This window comes from Grampus griseus, assembly GCF_964374135.1.
Source record: "Grampus griseus genome assembly, chromosome: 5".
NCBI lineage: Eukaryota > Metazoa > Chordata > Mammalia > Artiodactyla > Delphinidae > Grampus > Grampus griseus.
In genome coordinates this window covers 96,106,754-96,134,188 of record NC_138998.1, presented here as the reverse complement: position 1 = coordinate 96,134,188, position 27,435 = coordinate 96,106,754, and the positions used below count along the sequence as shown (strand labels likewise).

General features: G+C 39.0%; 1 protein-coding gene across 1 annotated transcript in view; it reads right to left on the bottom strand.

The window, feature by feature from the left end:
* TOMM70 (translocase of outer mitochondrial membrane 70) overlaps positions 1-21,493 on the bottom strand; it is a 46,726-nt gene extending 25,233 nt beyond the window's left edge. The window contains exons 1-4 of the mRNA XM_082655469.1: positions 21,022-21,493; positions 7,295-7,468; positions 3,624-3,750; positions 1,890-1,999 (exon numbers count right to left, since the gene is read on the bottom strand). Of these exons, the coding sequence (XP_082511595.1) occupies positions 1,890-1,999; positions 3,624-3,750; positions 7,295-7,468; positions 21,022-21,348 (738 nt within the window). The 5' untranslated portion in view covers positions 21,349-21,493. The remainder of the gene's footprint in view (positions 1-1,889; positions 2,000-3,623; positions 3,751-7,294; positions 7,469-21,021) is intronic.
* Positions 21,494-27,435: the final 5,942 nt, after the last annotated feature.

Here is a 27,435-nt window from a genome sequence, read left to right as displayed (position 1 = left end):
GGGGCCACTCTTCATCGCGGTGCGCGGGCCTCTCACTATCGCGGCCTTTCTTGTTGCGGAGCACAGGCTCCAGACACGCAGGCTCAGTAGTTGTGGCTCACGGGCCTAGCTGCTCTGCGGCATGTGGGATCTTCCCAGACCAGGGCTTGAACCCGTGTCCCCTGCATTAGCAGACAGATTCTCAACCACTGCGCCACCAGGGAAGCCCCAGTGTGTCTTAATTACCATTTTAAATCAAATGGTCACCACCAAGTGATAAATACACCTAACTTAAGTATTCCACTGAAGACCCTGTGTTGGAATATATAAGTGGCAATCATCTACCACTTCAGGGAAAAAGCTTAAATAGAAATTTAAATAGCCCTTACTGAAGTTGAATAAATCATTAATGTCTTGTAGTTTCCTATTTCAGCTTAGAAATGAAGCTACCACTTCCGTGTCTTTCAGAGTTACAAATTTAAAATGAGAACAATATTTTATAAGTAATGGCCTTAAGTATCAAAGGAACAAGATATAAATTCTAGCTCTGCCACTTATTAGCTATGTGACCTTACACGTCATTCTCAGTTTTCTCATCTCTAAAATAGCAATAAAAATACTATCCTTATTTATCTTATAGGGTTATTGTAAAAATAAAAATAATAAAATGAAAAGTATTTTGCAAAGTGGAATTTACAAAGTGGAATACAAACAGGTTAGAAAATATATGTGGAAACTAATCTGGAACCTATATAAATGTAGGTTATCATATTTTCTTACTACTCTGCAGTCCAACCAGTATAACTACTCAACAATAGCATTATACTCAAGGAAACGAGGTTCCTTCAAAGTTCAATTTGTGAGACTCTAACATGGTATTTTGCAAAATATTTTGAGGAGCACCAGTTCTAGTTCCTCAAAACAGCATGTTCTACCAGATGCTGAAGGGAAGGAAATAAGTTCCAGAGTTTAAAAGAGACTGAGAACCAGTATAGCTGTATTTGGAGATTCACAACACATACTAGCACAAGAAAGTCCTGCAGTGAAGAAACCTGTTTTAACTGTTTTACTCAGCTAATATTCAGAGATGTAAAGTTAAAAATACAGATTATTAAATCAACTTAAGAGAAAAGCAAGTTATTATTAAAGAAAAAAGAAACAACTGCCTCGATATTATGAAATTTAGCAGAAAACCTCTACCGATGTTTAGTAATACCTGTGGTACTCCCACAGCCCTCTACTTATATCCCTCCATGACACTTTACCAATATCATGCCTTTTATACTTATTAATGGTCCCTCTCATTAAGGACTTTGTAAGGGCAAGGACCATGTCTTTGTACCTACCCTCCTAAAATGCCCATTATGGACCTCTGTTCAATAAATATTTCTTGAATTAAACCATCTACTAACTGTGTAAAACCAATGCCAATTTATACAGCATATCTTTAAAAACTTTAAAGAGTACAAGTTGGCAATTTTTTTCTGTAAAAGGCCAGATAGTAAATATTTTAGGCTTTATGTGCTATACAGTCTCTGTCACAACCACTCAACTCTGCTGTTGTAGCTTAAAAGCATCTAAAACAATGTGTGAGTGGCTGAGTTCCAATAAAACACTATTGGCACATTATTTATAAAAACAGGTGGCAGGCTGGATTTGGCCTGTAGGCCATTGTTTGGCAACTTCTAATATACATGAATTCTTTCAATATCCTCCAGGTGCAATACTGGACATAGTTTACATTCTTATTTTAAAAAAGTAAACCACAAAAGCCCAAGATTACAGGAAAAAGAAATATAATCTGGATCTAATTTCAGTTGTAACCATCATGCCCAAGTTTAAGCAGTATAAATTAGAAATGACCCTTCACAATGTATACTCCCTCTATTAACCAATTCAGATTAACTTACCTTATATTTTTCTTTGGCTTTCTCTTTTCCAAGAAGTTTAAGAACTTTATCAGCTAACAGCATGCTTTGCTGATTTTGGAACCCTTCTAATATACACACAGCAGTGACATCTAGAAATGATGCAGAAAACAAGAGTAAGTATGAAATTATCACAAACATGATTAGCAGCATCAAATGGATTCAATGTTACCACAGAAAGCCAAACTACATGCATAGCTTTACGTGGCTATCATTTCCAATAAACTGATTCTTAACACTTTAGTTTTACATACTTTACGACCAAACTCAAAGCTCAGAAAGTCACTCTACTTCTCTAGAATTCACTTTCCTCACCTGTGAAATGAAAGGGACTATACTACACCATTTGTGATGTTTCTCATCACTCCAACATTGTACATAGCAAATAAAACAAGTAATCCAGGAATATTCTTTTCTGGCCGGTTAAGTATATGCCAAATCAACATAATGTGGCTCTCTTATGTCTGGTCTTTTTATAGGCCTCAGGGTTACTCCTCGTCTCCAAAGCCATCTTGCCACAGAGCTCTCAATTAAATCTGCTTCAAAATACCATTTTAACCTGGCTATGCTAGAGCTCAACACACAGTTGGTCTGAAATTTAGAAGATCAATGTTTCCTTAACCTCTCAACTTTTCATTCAAAGTAGTGAACAATGGCTGTCTCTCTCTTTTTGAACTCAATTTCTCACAATTCCAAATCCTTGCTCCTCCAAACAAGTCAATCTGCTGTATGTTCCCCTGATAATCTGGCTAGTGCCAATGTCAATTCCCCATCCCATTTCTCCATCTAAAATCCATTTAAACTCCTCTCTACAATTATCGCTTAATAACTTCAAAGTTTGGTTCAAAACTCAGAAGTCTCTTTTCCAAAGCAACACTCCTTCTACCCACCATCAAAGTACATGATACCACAAAACCTCAAGTTTTTCTAAAATGTTCTCTAAACCACTCTCAATTGGTAATCCTGATTTTAAAAAATAAATAAATAAAACAGCTTTTCCCTTTTAAATAATGTTATCTAAAAAAAAATTATAGCTAAATTTCTGATTATTGATGCTTTTAAAGCAAATCTATGTAGTGGAAAGTACTTTTCGACTGCAGAAATTGCATTTTTGGTTTAGCTCTACATCACCCAGAAGACTGTACTTTATAGGCCAGTGACGGATACCCTAATTTGAAGTTTTGGCAACAGATATGGCCAATTAGAGGCCAAAGAATATTTATAATATTTACTGAGAATGGCAAATTCACTTGCTGCTTTGTATCAATTACATAATTTCTAACTGAGTATAAGATAATGTCTGAAAATTGCAAGGGCAAAAAACAAATGTTTTCTTTAATGATTCATCTCAAAATTATTTCATATTTATATAGGATATTAACTGAAAAATACGTAGAATCTTAGAAACACTATCGCTCACTAAAACCTCTCTTCTGATTTCTTATTCATGAAATTACACTGATGCTCATTAATTGCCAAGTTTAAAATGTGTGGTATATAAACTCTAAATCATTTAATTTACCATAGTGGGGAACCAAGACAGTACTCAAGTATCTGCAATCTCAATTTAAACTAGAAATCAAAGTCTCAATTGGGGAAGAGTAAAACTTTTAAACACAATTGATTTCTCTACTCATAGGCAGAGTTTCATACAAATTTACCAATGACTATGAAGCCTTTAGTAATTTTCATACATAAGCACAAAAATACCCTCACCTTCTAAACATTCCTTCTTATTGTCTAGCTTCTCGTGGGCTTTTGCACGTCTAAAGAGAGCTTTCACATATTTGGGATTAAGTTCAACAGCCTTTGTACAATCTTGTGCCACCTCTTTCCATTTTTGCTGTAATGAAAGTATTAAAAAAAAGTCACACTAAAGGAAGCACTGTTTGACAGAAATCAGTTTTCTAAACTCAGTAGGCCAAATATTAAGAATCCCACAACAGAAAAAATATTCCCAATTCATACAAAGAGTTAATATCCACAATACATTATAACAGCTCATATAAATAATTGTAATAAAGATTAGCAACCTAATTTTTAAAAATAGGTAAAAGACATATTTAAGCCATCTTTCTACCACCAAATCTACAACCTACCTGCATCTATGTGATATCATCTCCTCCTTCCCTCCTGTTAAAACTGAGGAAACACCCCTCTTCACCAAAGGCCAACCTTCCACTTGTGGTATGGATCCACATTCTCTCCACTTCAAGGACTTCACTGTTAGCTATCCTGCCTCTGCACCAATCTGCTTCTCTATTGAATCATTCCTATTAGCATAAAAACACTTGCTTTAGTATTTTCCACCTTTTAAAAACACTCCTTTGATTCTGTAATTCCCTGCAGTTATTACCCCATTTCTTAGCTCCTGTTTATTGCCAAACCTCCAAGGAGTCGCCACTCTACTTGATTTCCATTTACCTCACCGGCTGCTCCTTCCCAATTTCTGTAGCTGACTTCTCCCCTTCTATCTGATTTTTACATGCTGGAATGCTCAAGCACTCATCCCTTCTCTCTCTTAGGTGATCACATCTATTGTCCTCGTAGTATATAACATCTAAAATTAGATGACTCCAAACTTTATCTCTTTAACCCAAACCACACTCCTAAAATAGAGACATTTCTCAATTCAACTGTCAGCTGACTCACTCCTTCCTCAATCCACCATTATTAAAACTCCTGCTTCTCACGCTTCACATCCAATACAACAGCAAATTCTGTTCGTCTTCAGCTTTCCTTCATGTCCCACTTAGGCAACTACAGCAACATCCTTCCTTAGTCTCCCTGCCTCCACTCTTGCCTCCCTCCAATATATTCTTGACAGAACAGTGAGAACAATTTTAGACGATGTTCCTGCCCTATTTAAAACCCTTAAATATTTCCCGTTACACTCAGAATCAAATCCAACCTTCTTACCATTGCAAGGCTTTGCCTGATCTGGCCTCTGCTACCTTTCCAGTTTCATCTCTCTATACCCCAGGATCCTTTATACATACTTCTTTAATCATGGCAAACTCCTGCCTACCTCAGAGCAATTACATACACTGTTCCTCCATTTGTAACACTCTATTCTGCACTGTTTTACGCACCAACCCCACTCATTCGTCTATTATAGAATCAAAGCATTTATCAAAATGTCATTTAAGTTGTTTTGCGATCCTTGAGTTCTATGCATAATTGTTTGCTTTTATAGACCCAGCTCCTACTACACCTTTCATATACGAAACAGTCAATAAAATTTCGTTGAACAAAAAATGCAGAGAATATAAATACCGAATAAACATAGAAAAAGATTGTCCACTTCACCAACATCTCAAAAATTGCAAACTAAAACAATGAGAGAGAATTTTTCTCCTACCAGAGTGGCAAATATTATTAAGACTGATAATACACATAGTCAGTGAGATACTGGAAAACAAACATGTTCATATATTACTATAATAGGTATTGATACTATCTTATTTCCATTTCTAGAATTTTATTCCCCCAAAAGTATGCAAAAAAATACTTACAAAAATATTTACTGCAACACTGAATGCAATAGGGAAAATAGGAAGTGATTCAAATGTTCATCAACAGGGAGATGTTACAACCATGTAACAGCTACTACATATAGCCTTTAAAAAGAATGAAATAGATCTGTGTGTGCTATGAGAAGCTGTACAAGATACAGTGGCAACTGAAAAAATATGTTGCAAACAATGTAACAGGAATTCATCTTTTGGTCTTTTTCCCCCCACATATGCTACTATTACATATATGCGGACAAAAGTTGAAGAAATAAACTCAAACTGTTGAGGAGGATGGGGTCACCAGAAACTTTAACTTTCTGTATTATCTAATTTCATAAAATCTGATATATACAACTTTGGATTGTGTGTGTGATGAGCAAAACTAAAATTTGTTCTTTTATTTATTTATTTTTTTATGAGTCCCTAAAGGTAATTTACTGGTTTTAAAACTACTTTCATACAGAATAGACATTCAGAACTATTTTCTGAACTGTGTTTGGACAATTCCATATAATGCTTTGCATGAGAAGAGGGGTATCAAATCATCAAAATGGACTTTCAGGACAAAACCCAACCAACCATGGACCCAAGGCAGGCCCCCAATCAGTATTTTCTCCCGATACTGGTGTGAAAAAGACAGCTTAACCTTAATATCCCAAAGATTCTTTACTTTTTATTTTCCTTATTGGGACTCTTGAAGCCTTGTGCCTCAGTGTCTCCAGAGTCTTCCCTCTCTCTTGGCCAGCAGCCGCTGTCCTCCCCACTCTGCAAGGTGTCTATCTTTCTGCTTTCGACTTTTTTGCAAGTCTGCCATGAAGTCTATGCTCTGCTTCAGGCTCTGAATTCTCTCCTGGCTAAGAATTTTCATCCCTGAGTGCAATAGCTTCTTTGCAGCTTTATAATAAATGGTCTCTGGTTTGTTGTAAATCATAGCATTAGTACACATTAGTTTGAAGTTATCCTTTAGTTCTTCTATGGACTGGTAATCATTGTTCTTGATCTTTTCTTTCATGGTACTAAAATCCATTGGGTGTTTAATGATCATGGAGTAGCTGGAAGCAATAAAATCAGTCACAGGAAATGAAAAGAAAGCACTTGGGTCTTTCCTCTGCAGTCGTCTCATCAGTTGATTCAAAGCTTCTTGAAGGGGTGTCTGTTCTACTTCTTGTTTGGCTAAAGAGCTTGCAAGAGGCTTCTCAGGAGGCAAGTCTGATCCTACAGGGGTCAGACGCTGGAGGTCTTTTTCTGCCTCATTGTCCATGCCGTCCCGATCTCGCTTCTTTTTATCTTCCTTTATTCGTCGCCATTTTCTCCCCTTTTCCTCCCCTGGAACCTGCTTCTCTCTTTTTTTTCTCTTTTTCCGCTTTCGGTCCTTGTGTTTGTAACGATCGTTTTTGTCTTCTAAGAGGCTGGAGTCATGCCCGGAGCTGCCCGTGGAGAGCTCGGTGACTTCGTTCCCTCCCACTTTGAGGACCAGCTTCAAGGGCTTCTCTACATACTCCTCGTAGAGCTGTTTGTCCGACTTGTGCTTCTTGTGCTTCTTGCCCATGTCCGACCGGGCCCCGGTGCCCGCCCCCCGCGCCAGGCCCAGGCCGTGCGACGCCGCTTCCGGTCCGGGCCAGGCGAGCGGAGGGCGGGAGCGGGGCCCACGAGACCCCGCGCCTCGAGGCAGTGGTACGGCGCGCAGCCTCTCACGAAGAGCTAAAATTTGTTCTTAAAAATCTATGTAATTAAAGGATATAAAAACCAAACAAAAATCCTGTAATTTCAAAACAACTTCTAAAAGTTTATTAGATTTGAGTGGCATTAACTGAAACATTATGCAAATAAAGAGAAACAAAACGAACAGAAAAACCAACCTAGGATACATACCAACTGCTCAAAGGCAGCAGCTCTGTTTTGATAAAACGTGGAAAGGTCAACATTCTTCTCTGTAGGGCACAAACTGATGGCCTCAGTATAGCACTGAATAGCCTGTTCATATTTTCCTGCTTTAAAATATTTGTTGCCTTTGTTCTTGGCTGCTTGGGCTCTATCAAGAGAGTTCTGAAATATGAGGAAACAATCATGAAAAAGTTATCAATACTCAGTAATAGATTTGGATCACAGTGATTAAATGACAACACTGAAGAAAACATGGGAGGGCAGAATGGCTGTTCACAATGCAAGTCACTCATATAAATATCGTCATGGGATAGAGTCTTAGTAACAGGATTGCTTAGCCAAAAGGTTTATATATTTTTAACTTGAAAAACACTCAGACTTCTCCCAAGAAAAGGCTGTAGTGCTTGAAAGTACCACTTTTCTGCCATTCCTGCCAGCAAGAGATATGATAGCTGTGTTTAATTTTTGCCAGTCTAATGAGTATAAAACAGTGGTTCTCAATCAGGGATGATTTTCCCTCTAGGGTACCTTTCACAATGTCTGGATACATTCTGATTATCACAGCTAGGGGTCAGGAGGAGGCACGACTGGTATCTAGTAGGTAGAAACCAGGAATGCTGCTAACATTCTACAATGCACAGGACAACACCTGCACACCACCACCTTGATCCAAAATGTCAACAGTGCCTAGGCTGAAAAACCCCAGTGTAACATAATTCTAGTTCACATATTATTGTAATTCACATTTTCCTCACTATCAGTGAATTTGAAAATCTGTTCATGTTTGTTTATTGGCCACTGGACTTTTTCATTCTGAAAACCACTTATTCACACGTATTGCTGTTTTTCTATTAGGCTGTTTGTCAACAGCGTAGAAGAGATACTAGAAACACTTTGCCATCTTCATTACAATTGTTATCCCAAATCTATTGTTTGCTAATCAAATACATTTGGGGGACTCCTATCTTTGTCTCAGAATCTGCTTCCTAGAGGAGCCATCTCACATACTTCATGATTTGGTAGTTAATACCCACTGAGGACAGTTGCAAAAGCTTCAGTCAATGTTTGGGAAACATCTTTGTAGACAAATCCAGTTATCTAGGTTCCAGCTACTAGGTCCAAGAGCTTCATGGCACATCTTCACCCCAAACTTTATTGTTTTTCAACATCAATTTTAACAAATATGTGATTACGAAAGAACCCGTGTTATCTCCAACAGGTAAGCATTGACAAAGCAAAAGCAGAAGTAGCTACCTCCACAACTAACTTACAGGGAAGGCTATGTTGCTTGGGGCCCAGGGCATCTCAGTCACAAAGAGACGATGGGATAGCAACCTTCTGTATCTGCTTTTTTCTCCCTTCCTCTTGCTTCATTCTTCTTTGCTACCTTTCCCCCCCATTTACCTTTTGTTTCCCTTCTCCTTTAGTCTGAATGTAGCTATAATTTTTTGTTTTTCTTGTTTTTTGTTTTTTTTATAGTGTGCAAAGAAGGATGTGTAGGAAACTTTAAGTTCAGAATATAAAACAGCTAGTTTAAGCTAGCTAGTGTCAAGAAGAAACATGCTCATTTTAAAATAAGATGTGGGAGGATGAAAGGAGCCAACTACAACACAGAGTAACAGATAAATATGAAATCTTCCACTTGTAGATAGCTTAATCACCTTCCAAAAACTTTGACAGTAAAAATCCTCAGCACAAAACATTCATACTAGAAGACAACTACGACTCTCTTATGTAGTTGTGGATTCTAGTTGCTGGAAAACTGCACTTGAAGCAACCTCATCAGTCCTCCCACTCCACTAAGAGAAAGAGAAGTCAGACTGGAGTAGGGCTGTATCATTCAGAAGGAGTGAGGATCCCCTCCACCCAAGAGACAAGTGACAAGCATACTTTGCCTATCTTCCAAGAGACCATACTGTCAAGAATTGCTAACATAAAGGAAAATTAATATCATAAAAGAGAGGTACCTGATTCAAATAAAAAACTAGTATTTGAGAAAGCGGGATAAACAAAGCAAACAGAAAATTTAACATGAGAGGAATGAGAGGTTATCACAGACATTTTTAAAAAGGCTGCTTCTAAAGAGCACCAATTAGACATCTTGAAAATTAGAAAGGATTATTACAATAAACTCAATGGATGGATTGTATATTAGAATGGGCATAACAGAGGAGCAAATTAACAAGAAGAAGGCAGAGCCAAGGAAATCTGCCAGAATGCAACAAGAACAGAGGACAGGGAGGTGAGAAATTTGGAGGAAAAGTTAGATGATATGGAGTATAAATACTGAAGTTCCAATATCTATCTGAATTTTAGAAGGAAAGGCATAAAAAGGAGTGTTTTAAGAAAATATTAGAAAAATTTCTGGAGTTGAAAAACAAAGACACACATTTTTAGACATATCATGGTGAAATTTCACAGTAAAAATCCTTAAAGTTTTTAGGTGGAAAAAACCCAGATTACCTACAAAGAAAAAAAGAACCAAACTGGGGTCATACTGTCACCAACGTTAGGTATTTAAAAACAATGAAGCAACAACTTTAAAGTCCTGAAGAAATATTATCTTCAACTTAAAATCTTATACCTAGCTAAATTAGCATTTAACGTTGAACACCAGAACAGAAACAGAGGTGTACAACTTCCTTACCACTAAAAATAAACCCCAAAGCAGTGGAGATGATTAATAAAACAAAAAGCAGGAAGGAGAGGGTAAAGGAAGAAACAAAAAAGCGGAGTACATATGGCAGGAATCATTAAACATGTCAATAATAACAATAAATGTGAATAGGTTAAATCTCCCTATTATAAATAAACTATTTATTTATTATTTTTGGCTGCATTGGGTCTTTGTTGCTGCACGCAGGCTTTTCTCTGGTTGCGGCGAGCAGGGGCTACTCTTCGCTGCCGTGCGTGGGCCTCTCACTGCAGTGGCTTCTCTTGTTGCAGAGCATGGGCTCTAGGCACGCGGGCTCAGGAGTTGTGGCTCGCGGGCTTAGTTGCTCCGCGGCATATGGGATCTTCCCGGACCAGGGCTTGAACCCATGTCCCCTACATTGGCAGGCGGATTCTCAACCACTGAGCCACCAGGGAAGCCCAAATTATTTAAAATAAAAAATAACCACATGCTACCTATAAGGCATGACCTAAAACAAAATGACAGGTCAAAAAAGAATGTAAAAGTTACAGAATGTAAAAAAGAATGTAAAAACGTTACAGAATGCAAATACTTGCAAAGAAGAAGGAAGTATCAGACAAAAAGGCAGTATGAGACAAAATACCATTCACATGCCTCAGATGGAGCACTTCTGTGGGCAATTTTATTGATAAAAGATACAATCTGCCAAGAAAACATCATTACCACAAACCTTTGTATGCCTAATAAAACTTCAAAATAGTGAAACAATTACTTTTGATGTTAAATACAAAAACAAGAAAAACATTATTTCAATTTCTTGTAAAAAGTTTACAATGTTTCTAAGTCATTGAAAACATAGCTAATACACAATCTAATAAGCTAGGGACTGCTGATAGAGAAAATAATGTATCAAATGCCTGTGAGAAGTATGTTCGGCTACAAACATATTGAAAATCTATTTAGTATTTTTACTAAAGATTTTCAGATTAAATAAAAAGAACGTTCTTTGGACAGAGTAATGACCTTGTTTCATTAACACAAACAGGCAATGAACTCTTTCCTGTCTACTGGAAGTTTAAGGCTACAGGATGTCACACAGACTACAAGGAGAAGCAGTCATGGTAAAGGCAGACAAGTTAAAAGAACAGAGAGAAAACTGGATAGGTATACAAGGCTTCCTCTCCTTAGAAAGATGGATACTTTCAATTTTTATTCAGCAAGGTCTAAATCAACCTAAAACCAACCAAGAGAATCTTTCAATTACCCATTTCCCTCCATTCAGTCAAGTTTTACAATAGATTCCCTTTAAAAAGTATTATAAATTCCTAGGGGCTTCCCTGGTGGCACAGTGGTTAAGAATCCACCTGCCAATGTAGGAGACACGGGTTCGAGCCCTGGTCCAGGAAGATCTCACACGCCGTGGAGCACCTAAGCCCATGCGCCACAACTACTGAGCCTGTGCTCTAGAGCCCGCGAGCCACAACTATTGAGCCCGTGTGCCACAACTACTGAGCCCACACACCTAGAGCCCATGCTCTGTAACAAGAGAAGCCACTGCAATGAGAAGCCCATGCACCGCAGCAAAGAATAGACTCCGCTTGCTGCAACTAGAGAAAGCCCGTGTGCAGCAACGAAGACCCAACGCAGCCAAAAATAAATAAATAAAATAAATAAAATTTAAAAAATTATTATAAATTCATTATCACCTAAGGCCTAAATCAGAACCTGCTTAATTTCCTTTCCTTACTGTACTGGAAAAAAAAAAAAAGATGCTATGACATTGAGTGAAAAAGGATCAAATTACATAGGCAAATCACCAAATGGCAAATTTTCTCCCACTGTCACTGCAGAGCGCTACCAAACCATGTTTGGGGAGAACAATATCTCAGTTAACCTCCCTATCACCTTCTGCTCATTGCACCCCGCCCCCACCACCACATTACTTTCTGTCCAACTGCTTCCCTTCATTAACAAAAATACAGAGAAAGAATGGCATTACAACAGCGACAGTACAGAAAAGCTGATTATTTTGGCCCACCGGTAAAATTTAGGACAAAAAGCTACTTAGCACAATGCCAGCTTATCAATCAACACCAGCATTCTGCTGTGTCAGGAATTAGACATTATTTTCACAAGCTTTGAGGCCAATACCAGGTAGAAATCAAAATAAATGCACTGGAGGAAAAAGTTTAAATTAGAAAATATATAACTACCAATTCTTTATAATATAAGGGATTTTTTTTTTTTTTTGCGGTACGCAGGCCTCTCACTGTTGCGGCCTCTCCCGTTGCGGAGCACAGGCTCCAGACACCCAGGCTCAGCGGCCATGGCTCACGGGCCTAGCCGCTCCGTGGCATGTGGGATCTTCCCGGACTGGGGCATGAACCCGTGTCCCCTGCATCGGCAGGCGGACTCTCAACTACTGCGCCACCAGGGAAGCCCAATATAAGGGATTTTATTTCCAACTCTCAGGAATCCTTTGCACTGCTTTTCAGTCACTTTCTCCCCCACTCAGTCTACCTTCTCAAGTTATAATAAGAACTTTTGGAATTAAAGGTTGAAGTTGGAAAATAAGCCCAAAGACAATTTTGAAAGCATATTTCATAAATGAGAAATGAAGACATACAGCTCTAGAATGTAATGGGAACACCCTGAAATGCTATTATCTTTTCATGTGGTCTATTTTCATATCTAAAAGCTACTAAGGAGATTTAAAAGACTATCAAGACATTATGTTACTGGAAATCACTCTTGGTTTTGGTACCTTTTTAAGGTTCCGAACATTCCACAATATTTTACATTAAAATTCTGTGAAAATGCATCTTTCTCTTACTTTTCTTACAACAAATTAGTTTCTGATTGATCTGAAAGATCTTCTTAAGTAAGCTGGACCATATCATTTCCTGCTTAAAACTTTCCAGTAACTTCCCACTGCTATTGCCTATACATAAGCCTCCAAACTCCCGTTACTCCACTCCTGCCACTCCAGCTTCCCACATGTAACTTTGGTGGATTCAGAAAGTACTAATCTCTTCCTCAAAGAAAACAGTTTGAAAAGATTAGGTACTGAAACGATCAGGTACTATGTACTCAATTTCCACAGGCATAAATTGAAACTTTGTGAATACTGGTAAGAATACAGACAAATTTTAAAAAAGAAAAGACATTCACTTCTGCCTAGTATGTCACACAATCAAAGTATTATTTAAAACAATCTATTAGATAACTTAGCTTTTTTTCCATCCAGGATTTGAATAAGTTTCATCTCTTCATAATGAATAACTGTCCAGCAGAGTCAACTCCATGACTCCATGTGATTCTGCTAAGTGAATTCAAATAATATGTGGAGCTGAAACTTGTATAGAATCCTGACATTAATGCATGAAGCAAAAATCAATTGTCAAAATTACTCTTGAAAATTCTTCAGAAGAGTAACACACTGTAAATGCAAGTTAGGTGCTATTATTATCCCCATTTTACACATAAAGCAACTGAAGCCCAGAGAGATCAAGAAGCTTGCCCAAGGCAAGATTCAAACAAGCAATCTGACTCCACATTGCCTAAACTTTACTTCTATACTGCATGGATTGTCATCCACACTTTATGAAAAATGAATATCATCAGAATCACATCCAGACTCACACTCTGGAACTGAAACAAAGGAAACAGTTCAGGTATTATATCTTGCTCACTATTGACCCCAGAGCAAAAGGACAAAGAGAATCATCAGCATAATTAGGTCTTTTTCTTTTTGCCAAGCAAGTGTAACTGATTTCATTTTAGTTAAAAGCACATTTGATGTGACTCCACTGTACAACGATCATCAGGATAGTCTTTATCCTGAAGGAACTCTAGAGACAGTGCAGGATACAAACAAGTGAACTGGCAGCCTCTCAAAAGAACTACTGCTGATCAAACACTGAAACCCCAATTCACATTAAGAAAATGTACATTAGGTGACTAGAAACTTGTGTAGCTAATAACTAGAAAATTTTTAGTTCAAAGAGTAGCATATATACACATACTTACATACAAACTATGTGGGTAAAACATAAGGATTAGGAACAAATAAGTAAATCTAAAAGGAAACAATGAGAAACATAGTAAATACTATGTCTTCTTTCTCTACTACAAACACTGCTGAAACTTGTCAAAGAGACAAAACATAGGAACCTACCCTCCACCTCCTGCAGAAGCAAATCTACTATGGAAAACAAGTTACATTTAAACACCAAAGCAACAAAGTATTGATACAATCCCCATAAATTTATTAGAATACAAAGTAAGAAAACAATCAGGGTTTGAATCATCAGTCAAGGCTACTTCAGTGAAGGTTACTTAGAACAATCTGCTCTGGAACGAAAATGACTAACAAACGACAGTCAGGAAAATACTCCAAGGAGGAAAAACAACGCCAAAAGGGTTATTCAACACACAGACACAGAAGAAATTCAGGAGACCAGAAAGGGAGCTCTAAAACAAGTCCTGCGATGGTAATATGACTATGTTACAGACGGCTTTCAATGACATGAATTTGGTAATAAGGAATCAATGTAAATTCTTAGCGAGTATTTATAAAATATTACTCTGATGATCATACACATATAGTCACTAAAAGGAAATGAGCTAGAATCAGGTACATTAATCCATGTGTAAGGAAATAAAATAGGTACAGTAATCTCCCCTTTATCTATAGGGGATACATTCGAAGACCTCCAGTGAATGCCTGAAATTGTGAATAGTACTGAAACCTATATATACATTTTTTCCTATATATAAGTACCAAGGATAAAGTTTAATTTATACATTAGGCACTATAAGAGATTCATAACAATAACTAATAATAAAATCGAACAATTATAACAATATACTATAATAAAATTATGTGAATGTGGTCTCTTTCTCAAATTATTGTACAAATTTAATGCCTTTTCCATCTTAACTAAACACACACTGTGGCTGTAACTTTTGCAGTTTGAGTGTGACAGCAAAACTAGCACAGATTTCTTTCCTTCTTCACAGTTCAGAAATAGATTTATTCTCACCATAGATCTTAGCAACCTCACCATATGATTATTTTTCCTTTCCCTTTCACCTTTTCACTGAAAAGAAGCAGTTTAACGGCTTCTCTCTAGCGTATCTGAATTGCCAGCATCACTACTCTTGTGCTTTGGGTATTAAGTAAAATAAGGGTTACTAGTACAAGAGTCAATCTGATAGCTACAAAGTGACTAATGGGCAGGATATGCTGGACAAAGGGATGATTCACATCCAGGGTAGGATGCAGTGGGACTGTGTATTGCTACTCAGAGTGCTGCACAATTTAAAATTTATGAGTTGTTTATTTCTGGAATTTTCCATTTAATATTTTCAGACCACCGTTTACTGTGGATAACCGAAACTACAGAAAGCTGAGACCGGGTAAGAGGGAACTACTATATTACTTATCACCATAATTACACATTTACATCCAGTTAAAATATACATGAGGTGGTTCCATGTTTCTCTTAAATGGTTTTATTCCCTTAAACTTACCAAATTCCAAAGGAATATTTTAAAATTTGGATCCCAACTTTACAGAAGTAGCAATCAACTCTGGAACACTTACCTCATGAGAAACAATCTTTCAGTATTTAATTGACCAATTGTTACTTTTATAAGAATCAAATCTAGGATAAAAGATACCTAAGATATTAAAAGTCCTTTCCCATATTATGTCCTGAAATTTAAAAATCTACAACCACCCCACCTACTAAATTGTAACACAGAGAACTCTTTACCTAAGAAGAATCTACTTGTAACAATGCTGCTTCCAGGGCTTCCCAGGTGGCGCAGTGGTTTAGAATCCGCCTGCCAATGCAGGGGACACTGGTTCAAGCCCTGGTCCGGGAAGATCTCACATGCCGCAGAGCAACTAAGCCCTTGAACCACAACTGTTGAGCCTGTGCTCTAGAGTCCGAGAGCCACAACTACTGAGCCCGCACACCGCAACTACTGAAGCTTGCATGCCTAGAGCCCGTGCTCTGCAACAAGAGAAGCCACCGCAATGAGAAGCCCGTGCACCACAACGAAGACCCAACGCAGCCAAAAATAAATAAAATAAATTTATATTAAAAAAAAGAATGCTGCTTCTGAAGGATTATGGTTGTAGTTCATACAAAAATCACATGATTTATAAAAAGAATGCCTAAATGAGGTTTACGACTATTAAACCAATTTCTAGGATAAACTGGTAGAATACAAGTGAAAAGCTGGAAATTTTGAAAAAGTATTCAGTTTGTGGGAATTTTTTAAAAATGTCAAATGATGAAGCTTCATCAGTTAATTCACTCAACACCTGCTATGTGCCAGTTTCTGAAAAACGGTGAGAAAGATAGAGTCAGTCCCAGCCTTCACAGAGTCAAGAGTTTAGTAGGAAAGACATGAATAAATGACTCTAGTACCATGTGGTAAGTGCTGTGGAAGAGAAAAATTCAGTGTTATGTAATCACATAACGGTATGCTTAGGTAGAAGTGTTTCAGAAAAGGTGAAATTACCTACATGTTGTGACTTGAAGGATGAGAAGGTAGGGGTATTGGGCATTGTTACAGAACATCCAAAGGCAAGAAACAAGTGGCAAGAGATGAAGACAAGAGGTAAGCAGGATCAAGATGACAGAGGGTCTTAAATCATGATGAATTTGAACTTTACCTCGGTGAGCAGTGAACAGACCACTTAACAGTTCTAAGCATGGGACTGTTAGGATTTACTCTAGCACTGACAAAATGGATTGGAGGAAGACACTAATGAGAGTATCAGTTATTCACTCAAGAAATAGCAGTGGGAATGGAGGAGTAGTCAGATATTTAAGAAGTAGAATTTTCTGGGCTTCCCTGGTGGTGCAGTGGTTGGGAGTCCGCCTGCCGATGCAGGGGACACGGGTTCATGCCCCGGTCCGGGAGGATCCCACATGCCATGGAGCAGCTGGGCCCGTGAGCCATGGCCGCTGAGCCTGCAGGTCTGGAGCCCGTGCTCCGCAACAGGAGAGGCCACAACAGTGACAGGCCCACGTACTGCAAAAAAAAAAAAAAAAAGAAGTAGAATTTTCTCGACATGTTTCTAGATTGGATGTGGAGAACATGGAAAGAATAGAAAGTTAGGGATGATATCCAAGTTTCTGGCTTGGGAAACTAGTTAGATGACACACATTAAATGATAAGGAATAGTCTCAGGAGAAACAGGAGTCTGGTGTGAAACACTTGTAAGGTAATGAGGTGAAGATTTCCTTTAAATCTGGGCCTTTTGAGAGGTCTGGGCTATAAACAAGAAATTAGGGGGCCATCAGTATATAAGTGTTAAGTGAAGCTTCTGGAGGGCAAGCAAGCATCCAGTGAAGGTATGGAATATAAGAATGCCTATGACAGAACAATGAAGGTCACCAAAAGAGGCAGAGAAAAGAGCCTGGAAAGGAGACTGAGAGGAATCAGCAAAGAGAGGTATCAGAAAGTTTTAAAAAAAGCAAAGAAAATCAGGACAACATAGTGCCTCAGAAGCCAAAGGAAAAATTATGAAATTAAGAGAAGACAATGTGAAATATTGCAAAGCATCAAGTAAGATAAAGACTGAAAGGTGTTCTCTAGACTTAATTATATAAGAATGTCACTAGTGACCCTGATTTAAAAAAAAAAAAATTAGAAACAGATCATTGAGGGGGAAGAACTATTTCATTTCAACCATGACTGATAACAGCAGGTTACTCAGTTTTTGACCCCTTTATTAAAATGTTTAGGTACATCTCTCCCTTCCTATTCTAAAGGACTGACTTAGTGGTTCCTAAACATTTCCTGTTGGGATAATTCTTGTGTAACATTGAAAAAACTTGAACACTAGAATAACTGCTTTTTAAAATCATCAAATTAAAAACAATTGGATAAAACACTACTATAAAGTCAATAATAAATACATGCACATTAGAAAAAAAATCACAGGGACTTCCCTGGTGGTGCAGTGGTTAAGAATCTGCCTGCCAATTCAGGGGACATGGGTTTGAGCCCTAGTCTGGGAAGATCCCACATGTCGTGGAGCAATTAAGCCCATGTGCCACAACTACTGCGCTTGCACTCTAGAGCCCATGAGCCACAGCTACTGAGCCTGTGTGCCACAACTACTGAAGCCCAGGTGCCTAGAACCTGTGCTCCGCAACAAGAGAAGCCACCGCAGTGAGAAGCCCGCACACCGCAACGAAGAGTGGCCCCCGCTTGCTGCAACTGAGAGCCCATGCGCAGCAACTAAGAACCAATGCAGCCAAAAATAAATAAATGTATTAGAATAAAAAAAATCACAGGTTGCTTGAAAAAAGAAATACCTAAGACATTTGTGCAACCAGATACCATGCTTGGTGTATATGTGGGCATGATGCTCCCCTGTGATAACTCTGGTCCAAAGACTGAGAAGTCCTGTGGATTAGATGACTGGCAAAGAACCTTGCCAACTTTGAAAAATCTGTAATTCTCAAGTTTTCAAAATAAATTACTAAAGCAAAATGGCACATCATGGTAGATTTTATAATGGCCCGAAGTAGAATATGATTTAATACTTTACCTCTATCTCACACACTATCAACTGTGATTAGATGCCTCTCTGGTGAAATCCTAAAATCCCCATTAATTAAACAAAAATATGAATTTTTGCTTTTGCTTTACAAGTATATGCTATCCTAGAAAAAAAAATAATTTGATATAGCCTGCTTGCATGTGAATATCTCAAACCCAATAGACAGAAGCCCAGTTATTTTATAAGTTCATTTTTACATTAAGGCAAACATAAGCCAACAGACAATAACCACTGATTTTCCACTTTATTCACTGATATTGAACCCTGAACTGACAATATTTGTCCATTCCTTCATTGCCTTAAAAATTATAGCTATTGCTCAGGTGGAGAAAGAACAGTCAGAGCATTAGGATTCTGCCAGTTTTTCCATCAGTTCAAACAAATGCTTTCTTGTTTACAAAACCCACTGAGGTTGACAATTTAAAGGTGCTATTCAAATATAAAGCAATTTCTCCAACCACAGATAATAATAAATTACAATTTGTGGTCATTTATATTTAGGTAGTCTAATAATAACTCTGAGAACTAGACTGAGAACTAGAACTAGAACTAGAACTAGACAAAAAAGTCTTTCAGTATTTATTGGTCACCATCAGCTACAATACAAATTTCCATTAAAAAAAATGACAAAGACATTCTTACTGTTGCTTTACTAAAGGATCATCTAGTAACCCAAAGCAAGACTACAGGTACCACCCCACAAATTCCACAAGAACAGTATATGCAAGTGTTCTGCTCAGCTTTATTTTGGGTCAAAAGGAATCATTTTAAAGCAGTTCAAGTTACAAAGAATTCAATGTTAAAGTCTAATTTTTAGTGGCAGTCAGGTTAATTTAAAAAAATGTTCTGATAAAACTACAATACACCATGAAATTTAAATATTATCAGTGTTGACCTAGACAATGCTGAAAAGCTGAAAATGGGATTTAAGGAAATCTAAAATCTGAAAGACAGTTTGCTGAATTCTATCAAATACCAAACAGGTGAGGTGGGGTAGTATTTGAAACTGCAATGAAATATCAAAACCTTGTTTCTTTTATAGAAATTATCTTTATTTTTGGTGATTATTATAGAACAGAGAACTTTTATGTATTTTTCATTCACCTACTATTCTTCTGTGATTAAAATAAGCAAATGAAATAGGAAATGACCAGAGAATTTCATAAATATGAAAACAACAAGACAAATGATGACTAATTCAAAGAATCACCTTGATTACCACTCTCATTAATAGCACTCAGAATCACCAATTTTTAGGGCTGGAAGAAATATAAGAGATCCAATATTTTAATTCTCTTATTCTACAGGGATGACACTAACATCGAAGAGATAAAATGACTTTCTCAAGGTAACCATGTTGGAGAGCCCAATATAAAGCACACTTCTCCTGGTTCTCACAATCCATGGGTTCTTCCAGCATACCTGTACTGCATGCATTTTCTTTTTAAAGCAGTATCTTACTCTCCCATTAGAAAGACTATTTGGCTCTCTCAGGGCCTAGCACAACGCCAGAGATATAGGATGCACTAAACTAAGGTAGTTTGCTTCCACATCAGAACTTCCTTTAAAATTAATTTGACTATCTTAGTAAAAACATGTCTTCAGTCTGAATAATATAATGTGGAAATAACTTGCAAATGTATATAATTGGGAGTTTTCTGACCAAAGGTTACTGTGAACTCTGATTTACTCCGTAACCGCCATTGTACAATCTCAGACTCAGATAAAACCCTCCACCTCACGTCATCTCACCCCAGTATTGTTAAATGCAGCCAGGCCAATTCCCCCCACAGCTGTCAGATACCAGAAGGATTTAATAGTTCAACAAAGCCATACAAAGCAGTTAATTCACCAGACACTCCGACGCTTGGCTTAACCGTATGTCAGGCTTGGTCATGTAAATTTCCAGGTAAAATTTAAAAATGAATTTAAGATGCTTCTACCCCAAAAGTTTAAGAACTCATGCCCACAGATGAAATAAATGCCACTGAACACCATTTTACTCTTGTCAACCAACAGTCACTGTATTTACCTATCCCCAACCCTAAAATACTTCAAAAAAGGGGATTCGCTTGTTATTAAAAGATTATTACTAATTAAGTCCTAGGCCTTAGACATGACCAAGGCAATTCACATCACAACGTACCGATAGTTAAGGGAATTTGGCTTCCTTCATTAGTTAGTTAAATACAATCATCACATTTGCAAATGTCCCCGTACCCACAACGCTAAGGATAAATGCTGTGTCACTGAGAAGAAAAGCAAATATTTTTCTGAAACCAAAAGGAAGCTCTCAACGAATGTTGCTAACCTGTGCCCTCGGGCTACTCTATTCCCTATAAAGGCAGCCAGAACTGAGTTTCCCTAAACCCACGCGCTGCTTGTTGGCAGCTTCCGTCTGATGGGAAGCCCCCTGACGAGCACAACTCGTCAAGGAAAGGCTGCACCTGCCGGGTTCTACCTCCAGGGCTCGGGGCTGCTTCTCACCATTTCCAGGTGAGTACCGGGGCCCTCGGGGTGTCCGCTGCCCGGGGCCGGACTGGCCCTGCCCTCCGGGGTCTTCCGTTCACTGTTGCGCTTCAGGCCGCTGGCGTCGCCTCGGCCCCCGGTCTCCCGGCGCCGCCGCTGCCGGCTCCACAGGTACATGGCACCCGCGCCCAGCAGCAGGGGCGCCCCGACCGCCAGCGCCAGCTGCCATCGCGGCAGGCCCCCGGTGCCCGGGCCCGCAGTCGCACTGCCGCCGCCCACCCCACTCCCGGAGCCGGGAATAGCCGCTGCGACCACCGCCGCCTCCACAGGCTTAGAGGCGGCCATGACGAGGGTCCTCCGCCACCGCCTCCTTGCTGTTCACGGGCGCCACAGTCACCAGGCAGCGTGCGAAGAAAAACGGGAGGGAGGGAAGGACGGAAAGCACTGAGCGAACAAGCACGCTAGGCAGCAAGAGCGGACGACAGAAAAAGGCCAGAGGTCACCGGAAGCCCAAGGCATGCCGGGCCAGACCTGGCCGTCGTCTTTCCCTTCTCAACCAGGGAGGGAGGAGTGGGAAGGGAGGAGGAGTGGTGAATCACTTCCGGGTCAAGGTAAACTGGGCGTGTGGTGAAAGTCCCAGGCAGCCCTTTTTGTTTTCTTTCGTTCTGCTGCTGTTTGTGAGAGTAGCTTCTGGGATCTTGGGCCTCGGGTGGTAGCCGATGCCGTACCCTACGCCTTCAATAAAGAAGGGCAGAGGGCTCTCTGGTATAGCGAAGCGGAAGAGGGGCGCACATACTGCGGGTTTTTGGTGCTCGGGGGAGCAGAGGAAGAGGCTCTGTAACTGCGCTAAGAATGGGCGGGAGTAGCAGAAGAGTTCTGAAGATTATTGGCTGGCAGGAGTAGTGGGCGGGGCGTAGGCCGAGCTGCCTTGTTTATTGGTGGAATTTGGAGCCCTGGTTTTCTCGTTACTGCCACGTTGACGCTACTTAGAGCCCGGCGGTGTTAGCTCCGTTGTCTGTACCCGTGTCCTCGGAAACCAACGGATTGGAAGGACTTTTAAAAATATGGGAGGAAAGAGCCAAAAGCTGAAGATAGCTCGCTGTATCACCGATCTTCTTAGCTCTACCATGGCCAGATTTTAGTTTGGACGAATTTGAGGTTATTGGGGGCAACAAAAGGTGGCACAAATCAGACTCGGTGGAAACGGGCAGATACAGGTTGGCTCCAGTTGAAACGGCTTGAACGGCGTCCCTGCGACTCACCGTCTGCGCCAATTACGAAAGCGATGACGCCTGTGTGTTGTTATGAGGTTCTCGAACTGAGTGGGTAGAAATGCGAAGACCTAGAGTTCCCACCTTTCTTGTACGTATTTGTGTCATACCGGATTCCGCTTGACACCTCGCTCCCTGGAGCATCCGCGGCCTCGCCAGTGCTCTGTTCCTCACACTGTCATGCCGTTTTGCACTAGATGTCTCAGCCCTCTTGCCACATCTCAAGCAGAAATGTCAATTCATAGCTTTTATGTATCTAATAGCTTTGTCAAATCCTTTCCTCATGTTCTGCACCAGACCTCTTAAAATACAAAAATTTCCCTTGCAAGAAATTCTTTAGAATTCTTTTTTTTTTTTTTTTTTTTTTTGCGGTACGCGGGCCTCTCACTGTTGTGGCCTCTCCCGCTGCGGAGCACAGGCTCCGGATGCGCAGGCTCAGTGGCCATGGCTCATGGGCCCAGCCGCTCCGCGGCACGTGGTATCTTCCCGGACCGGAGCACGAACCCGTGTCCCCTGCATTGGCAGGCGGACTCTCAACCACTGCGCCACCAGGGAAGCCCTTAGAATTCTTGGTAGAAAATACTAAACAAGAAATTGTTTAGTATTTTCAAGAATAAAAGACAAGTATTAATAGAAAATCAGAATCCAGAACTATGGCTCCCCATTTCAGATATACTGATTTGCAGACCCTCATATTGAAAATTTACAAATAATGATTTTGCTTTTGGGTACAACAGGATTTTCAACATCACTAAAGCGGTGCGTAAAAATCGAGAAGAAATAATTTATTAAACGGCACTAAAATAGACTTAATGGCTTAATTAGAAAGCTTCAGCGTCATTGCTTTTCTCTTGCTTCATGTGGGTTCCTATGAGTAAATTGCTTTCGGGCTGTAGGGTTCCTTAGCAACAGGCTAAAAAGATGAGCTAAAAATAATAGCAATAGAATTGGTTTGATCAAATAGTGATTGTTGCAGGCAATGACTTCTCTCCCTTCCTGATTCCCAACCCCCAAAGGCAAATCTGCTGTTCTTAATGTAATTTTTCCCTTGCCTTTTCAGAACAGAGTTAGGATTTTTCTTTCTAAAAATTTCAATTTTTCTGCAGCCTCAGGGAATTGTAGAATGCTAGTAATTACAAACTACCGGTAGGAACTGAAACATATAAAGTTTTTAAAGAAACTTTATTTATTGGAAAAGGTAATAGATTGTTATTGTTAAAATTCAAAAGTTACTGTGAAAAGTCTTCTTAAAACCCTGTTCCCCAGCCACCCAGTTCCCTCCAAAGGCAATGTTAGAGTTCCTTGAAACATTTTGTTTAATTAGCAATTATTTATCTAAAGGGTTGGTTTTCTTTGGTTTTATTTTTAAGATTGGCATGTATATGAATTTGTCCTTGTTACTTTTATACTTTGTTAAACATCTAATTTCCATTCCCTAGTCTATTGATCTTTTTTCTCCCATTTTCTCCACCATTTTCTAATTGATTATAGTATAGAACTGAGTAAAAGTGTCACTACCTCTGTGACCTCACTGACCTGATGCATAAATTTCTAAGCTGTGAATACTGAAAACAGGTTATATTAAAGATTTAATTAGATGATATTTAAGGTCTTTTTAGTGTAATGTTTGTTACAAAACAGTAGACACTCAAGGCTTAGTTCTGTTTTTCTAAATTTTAAAGGCGAGAAGTAAAAAAATTGTCTCTTTTTTTTAAGTTGAAGTTTTATATATGTGAACATAGATATTTTCTTGCTAGATTAATGGAAGTCAATAGAATAAGCTTTCTTCACTTTTCTGGTCTGTGTCTCAGGAGGCATTTGAATGAGGCTGAACATCTAATGGCCTAGGATGCAGAACACCTGAGTTCTTATTCTAGCTTTTATTACTACTAAGCTATGGGTGTGAATGGGCACCTGCTTTCTATATAATGTGACCAGTAGATTAGATGATTCCTAAAGCTTCTCGTAGCTTTAAAATTGTATGATTCTATCCCCTCAATTGTTATCGCTACATCAAAGCCTTTTTTGATTGGTAGAGTTAGTGGATAGCTGGTTGGTTGATTGGTAGCCAAGCCTTCCAGTGAGTCCACAAACATGCTTATCTTAGGCACATACATACACAGCTTGATTCTCTTTCAGTTCTTCCTTAGGTTTACATTCTTTCTCTTTTTCTTCACTGAAAAGTTACTTGAAAGAATTGTTTATACTTGTTACCTCTACCTATTTATCACCAATTTCATCCAAAATCTCTTATAATCTAGTTTCTAACTTTTTTACTAGTCTGAAACTGCTTTAAGAGTCACAAGTTATTGTTTGTTTTTAGCTTTCATATGCTTTTATTGGAGCACTTAATACCATGGGTCATTCTGTACTTGACTGGCTTTCAGGAGACTAAATTCTCCCCTTTCCTCTCCTCTGATGAATCTCTAGGTACATACTGTCCAATAGAACTTTCTGTGATGTTGGAAATGTTTTATAACTCTGATATTCAATATGGTAGACACTTGAAATATAGCTAGTACGACTAATTAAATTTTTCATTTTAATTTAAATTGATTTAAGTCCCTTCATGTGGCTAATGGCTACCATATTGGACAGTGCACCTCTAGATCTTCCTCAAGTAGGAGAATCCATAAAAATATATCCTCTTCTTTCTCTTCATTCTCTTCATTTGTAACCAAAGTACATCTCATTGTTTCAGGTACCATATCTCTGCAGATAATCTCTATCTTCACATCTCCTGGTATGACTTATTTTTTCACCTGTAGCCCTGTAATTTCCTACTGTTTATTGAGCAGCTTTGCCTGGATGCCTCATTTAAAAAATATATAACACATTGTCCTCCCTCCTCATTCTCTTCCTTTGTATAATCCTTTCTTCTCATAATACCACTATTACCTTGCTGGTTACCCATACTTGAAACCTTAGACCTTTTTGAACCTTTCTTTTTTCCAACTCTATCTACCCAAGTACAAGTAAATGTACCAATATACACATACATAAACACAAAATCAGCTGTGAAGTCTTGATGATTCTTTGTAATATCTTTTTAATATTTTTCTTCCTTTTCATGCCCCCTGCCACGTCCCAGTTCAAATATGTGAAAACACTTAAAAGCATGTCTGACACATATTAGGTGCTCAATAAATAGTTTCTTCCCTTCTTTTCTCTCTTTTTTCCATTTCATTCATCTTTCCTGAATGCTGTATTAGCTTCCCCACCTGTAGTGCCTCTCTTCTATGTGTCACTTTGCACCTTGATACTAGATTATTCTTCCCAAAGCATAACTCCAATTTCATTCTTTTTTTCTTTCTTTCTTTATTTGGTTACGCCAGGTCTTAGTTGCGGCAGGCGGGCTCCTTAGTTGTGGCATGCGAACTCTTAGTTGAGGCATGCATGTGGGATCTAGTTTGCGGACCAGGGATCAAACCCAGGCCTTTCATTGGGAATGCAGAGTCTTATCCACTGTGCCACCAGAGTCCCTCCAATTTCATTTTGAGCTCAAAGACTTTTAGACTCACTCTACTTCCTATAAATGTCTCTGCCTACCCCCACATCCTTTCTTATACTTTGTCTTTTTCCTTGGTCCACATTCTTAGCAGTTATCAGTGTTTGAAATTATTTATTTATGTGACCCCACAATAGGACATAAGCTCCATGAGGATAGAAACTTTGTTCACTTTGTACTCCCAGAGCCTAGAAGGTATTCAGTGTAATGGTTGATTTTATGTGTCAACTTGGCCACGAGGAACCCAGGTATTTGGTCAAACATTATTCTGGGTGTGTCTGTGAGGGTTGGTTGTTGTTTTTGTTTTGTTTTTTTGTTTGTATGTTTTTCTGATGAGATTAACATTCGAATCAATCCTACTGAGTGAAGCAGATTGCCTTCCCTAAAGTGAGTGGCCATAATCAGTTGAAGGCCTGAATAGAACAAAAAGATTGACCCTTCCTTGTGTAAGAGGGAACTTCAACTGTCTGACTACTTTGAGCTGGAACATTGATCTTTCCCTGCCTTTGGACTTGAACGGAAGCATTGGCTCTTTTCGGGTCTTGAGCTTGCCAGCTTTCACACTGGTATTTACACCATCAGGTCTCTTGGGTCTCTGGTTGTAGACTGCAGATCGTGGGACTTCTCAGCCTCTATAATTGCATGAGTCTGTTCCTTTTATAAATTTCTATATAAATTTCTGGTTCTGTTTTTCTGGAGAACCCTAAGTAATACCAATACATTTTGGTACTAGGAATAGAGTACTGCTGTAACAAATACCAAAAAATGTGAATGTGGCTTTGGAATTGTGTGATGGGTAGAGGCTGGAAGAATTTTGAAGCCCATGCTAGAAAAAGCCGAGATTGCTGTGAAGAAACTGTTGATAGGTACAAGGACATTAAAGATGATTCTGGTGAGGGCTCAGAAAGAAAAGAGGCAAGCAGGAGACAAAGCTTCCACCTTACAGAAATACATGAATAGTCATGAACAGAATGTTGGTAGAAATATGGATGATAAAGGCCATTCCAGTGACAACTCAGATGGAAATGAGGGAAAGGTTATTGGAAATTGGAGGAAAGAAATCCTCGTAATAAAGTGTCAAAAAACTTGACTGAATTGTGTTGTACATGAATTTGGGGTGAGAAGGACATCAATTTGTGGGGGCTGGGGGCCTCATTCCCTGTACCAAAACTTGTGTTAGTCTACTAGGACTACTATAATCAAACACCATAGACTGGTTGGCTTAACTAACAGAAATTTATTTCTTACAGTTCTGTAAGGTGGGAAGTCCAAGATCAAGGTTCTGGACAGTTAGCTTTCTGGTGAGGGCTCTATTCCTGGCTTGCAGACGGCTGCCTTCTCACTGTGTCCTCAGGTGATTTTCTTTTTTTTTTTTCCTCACCAGAGGGGAGAGAGAGCTGCAAGCTCTTTAGGGTCTCCTCTTATAAGGGCACTAATCCCAGTGGACCAGGGTCCTACCCTCATGACCTCATCAAAAATATTCAGTGTATAGCAGGCACACAATATAGTAGGCACTCAATAAAGATTTTTTAAAGTAAACTATATTAAAGGGTATCAAAGAAGGAAAAAGTGGCATTCAAGATTGAATAGGTAGATTGCACCTTAAAACAATATTGAGTGTCTGCTATATGCAGGCTTTCCTTTAAAAACCTA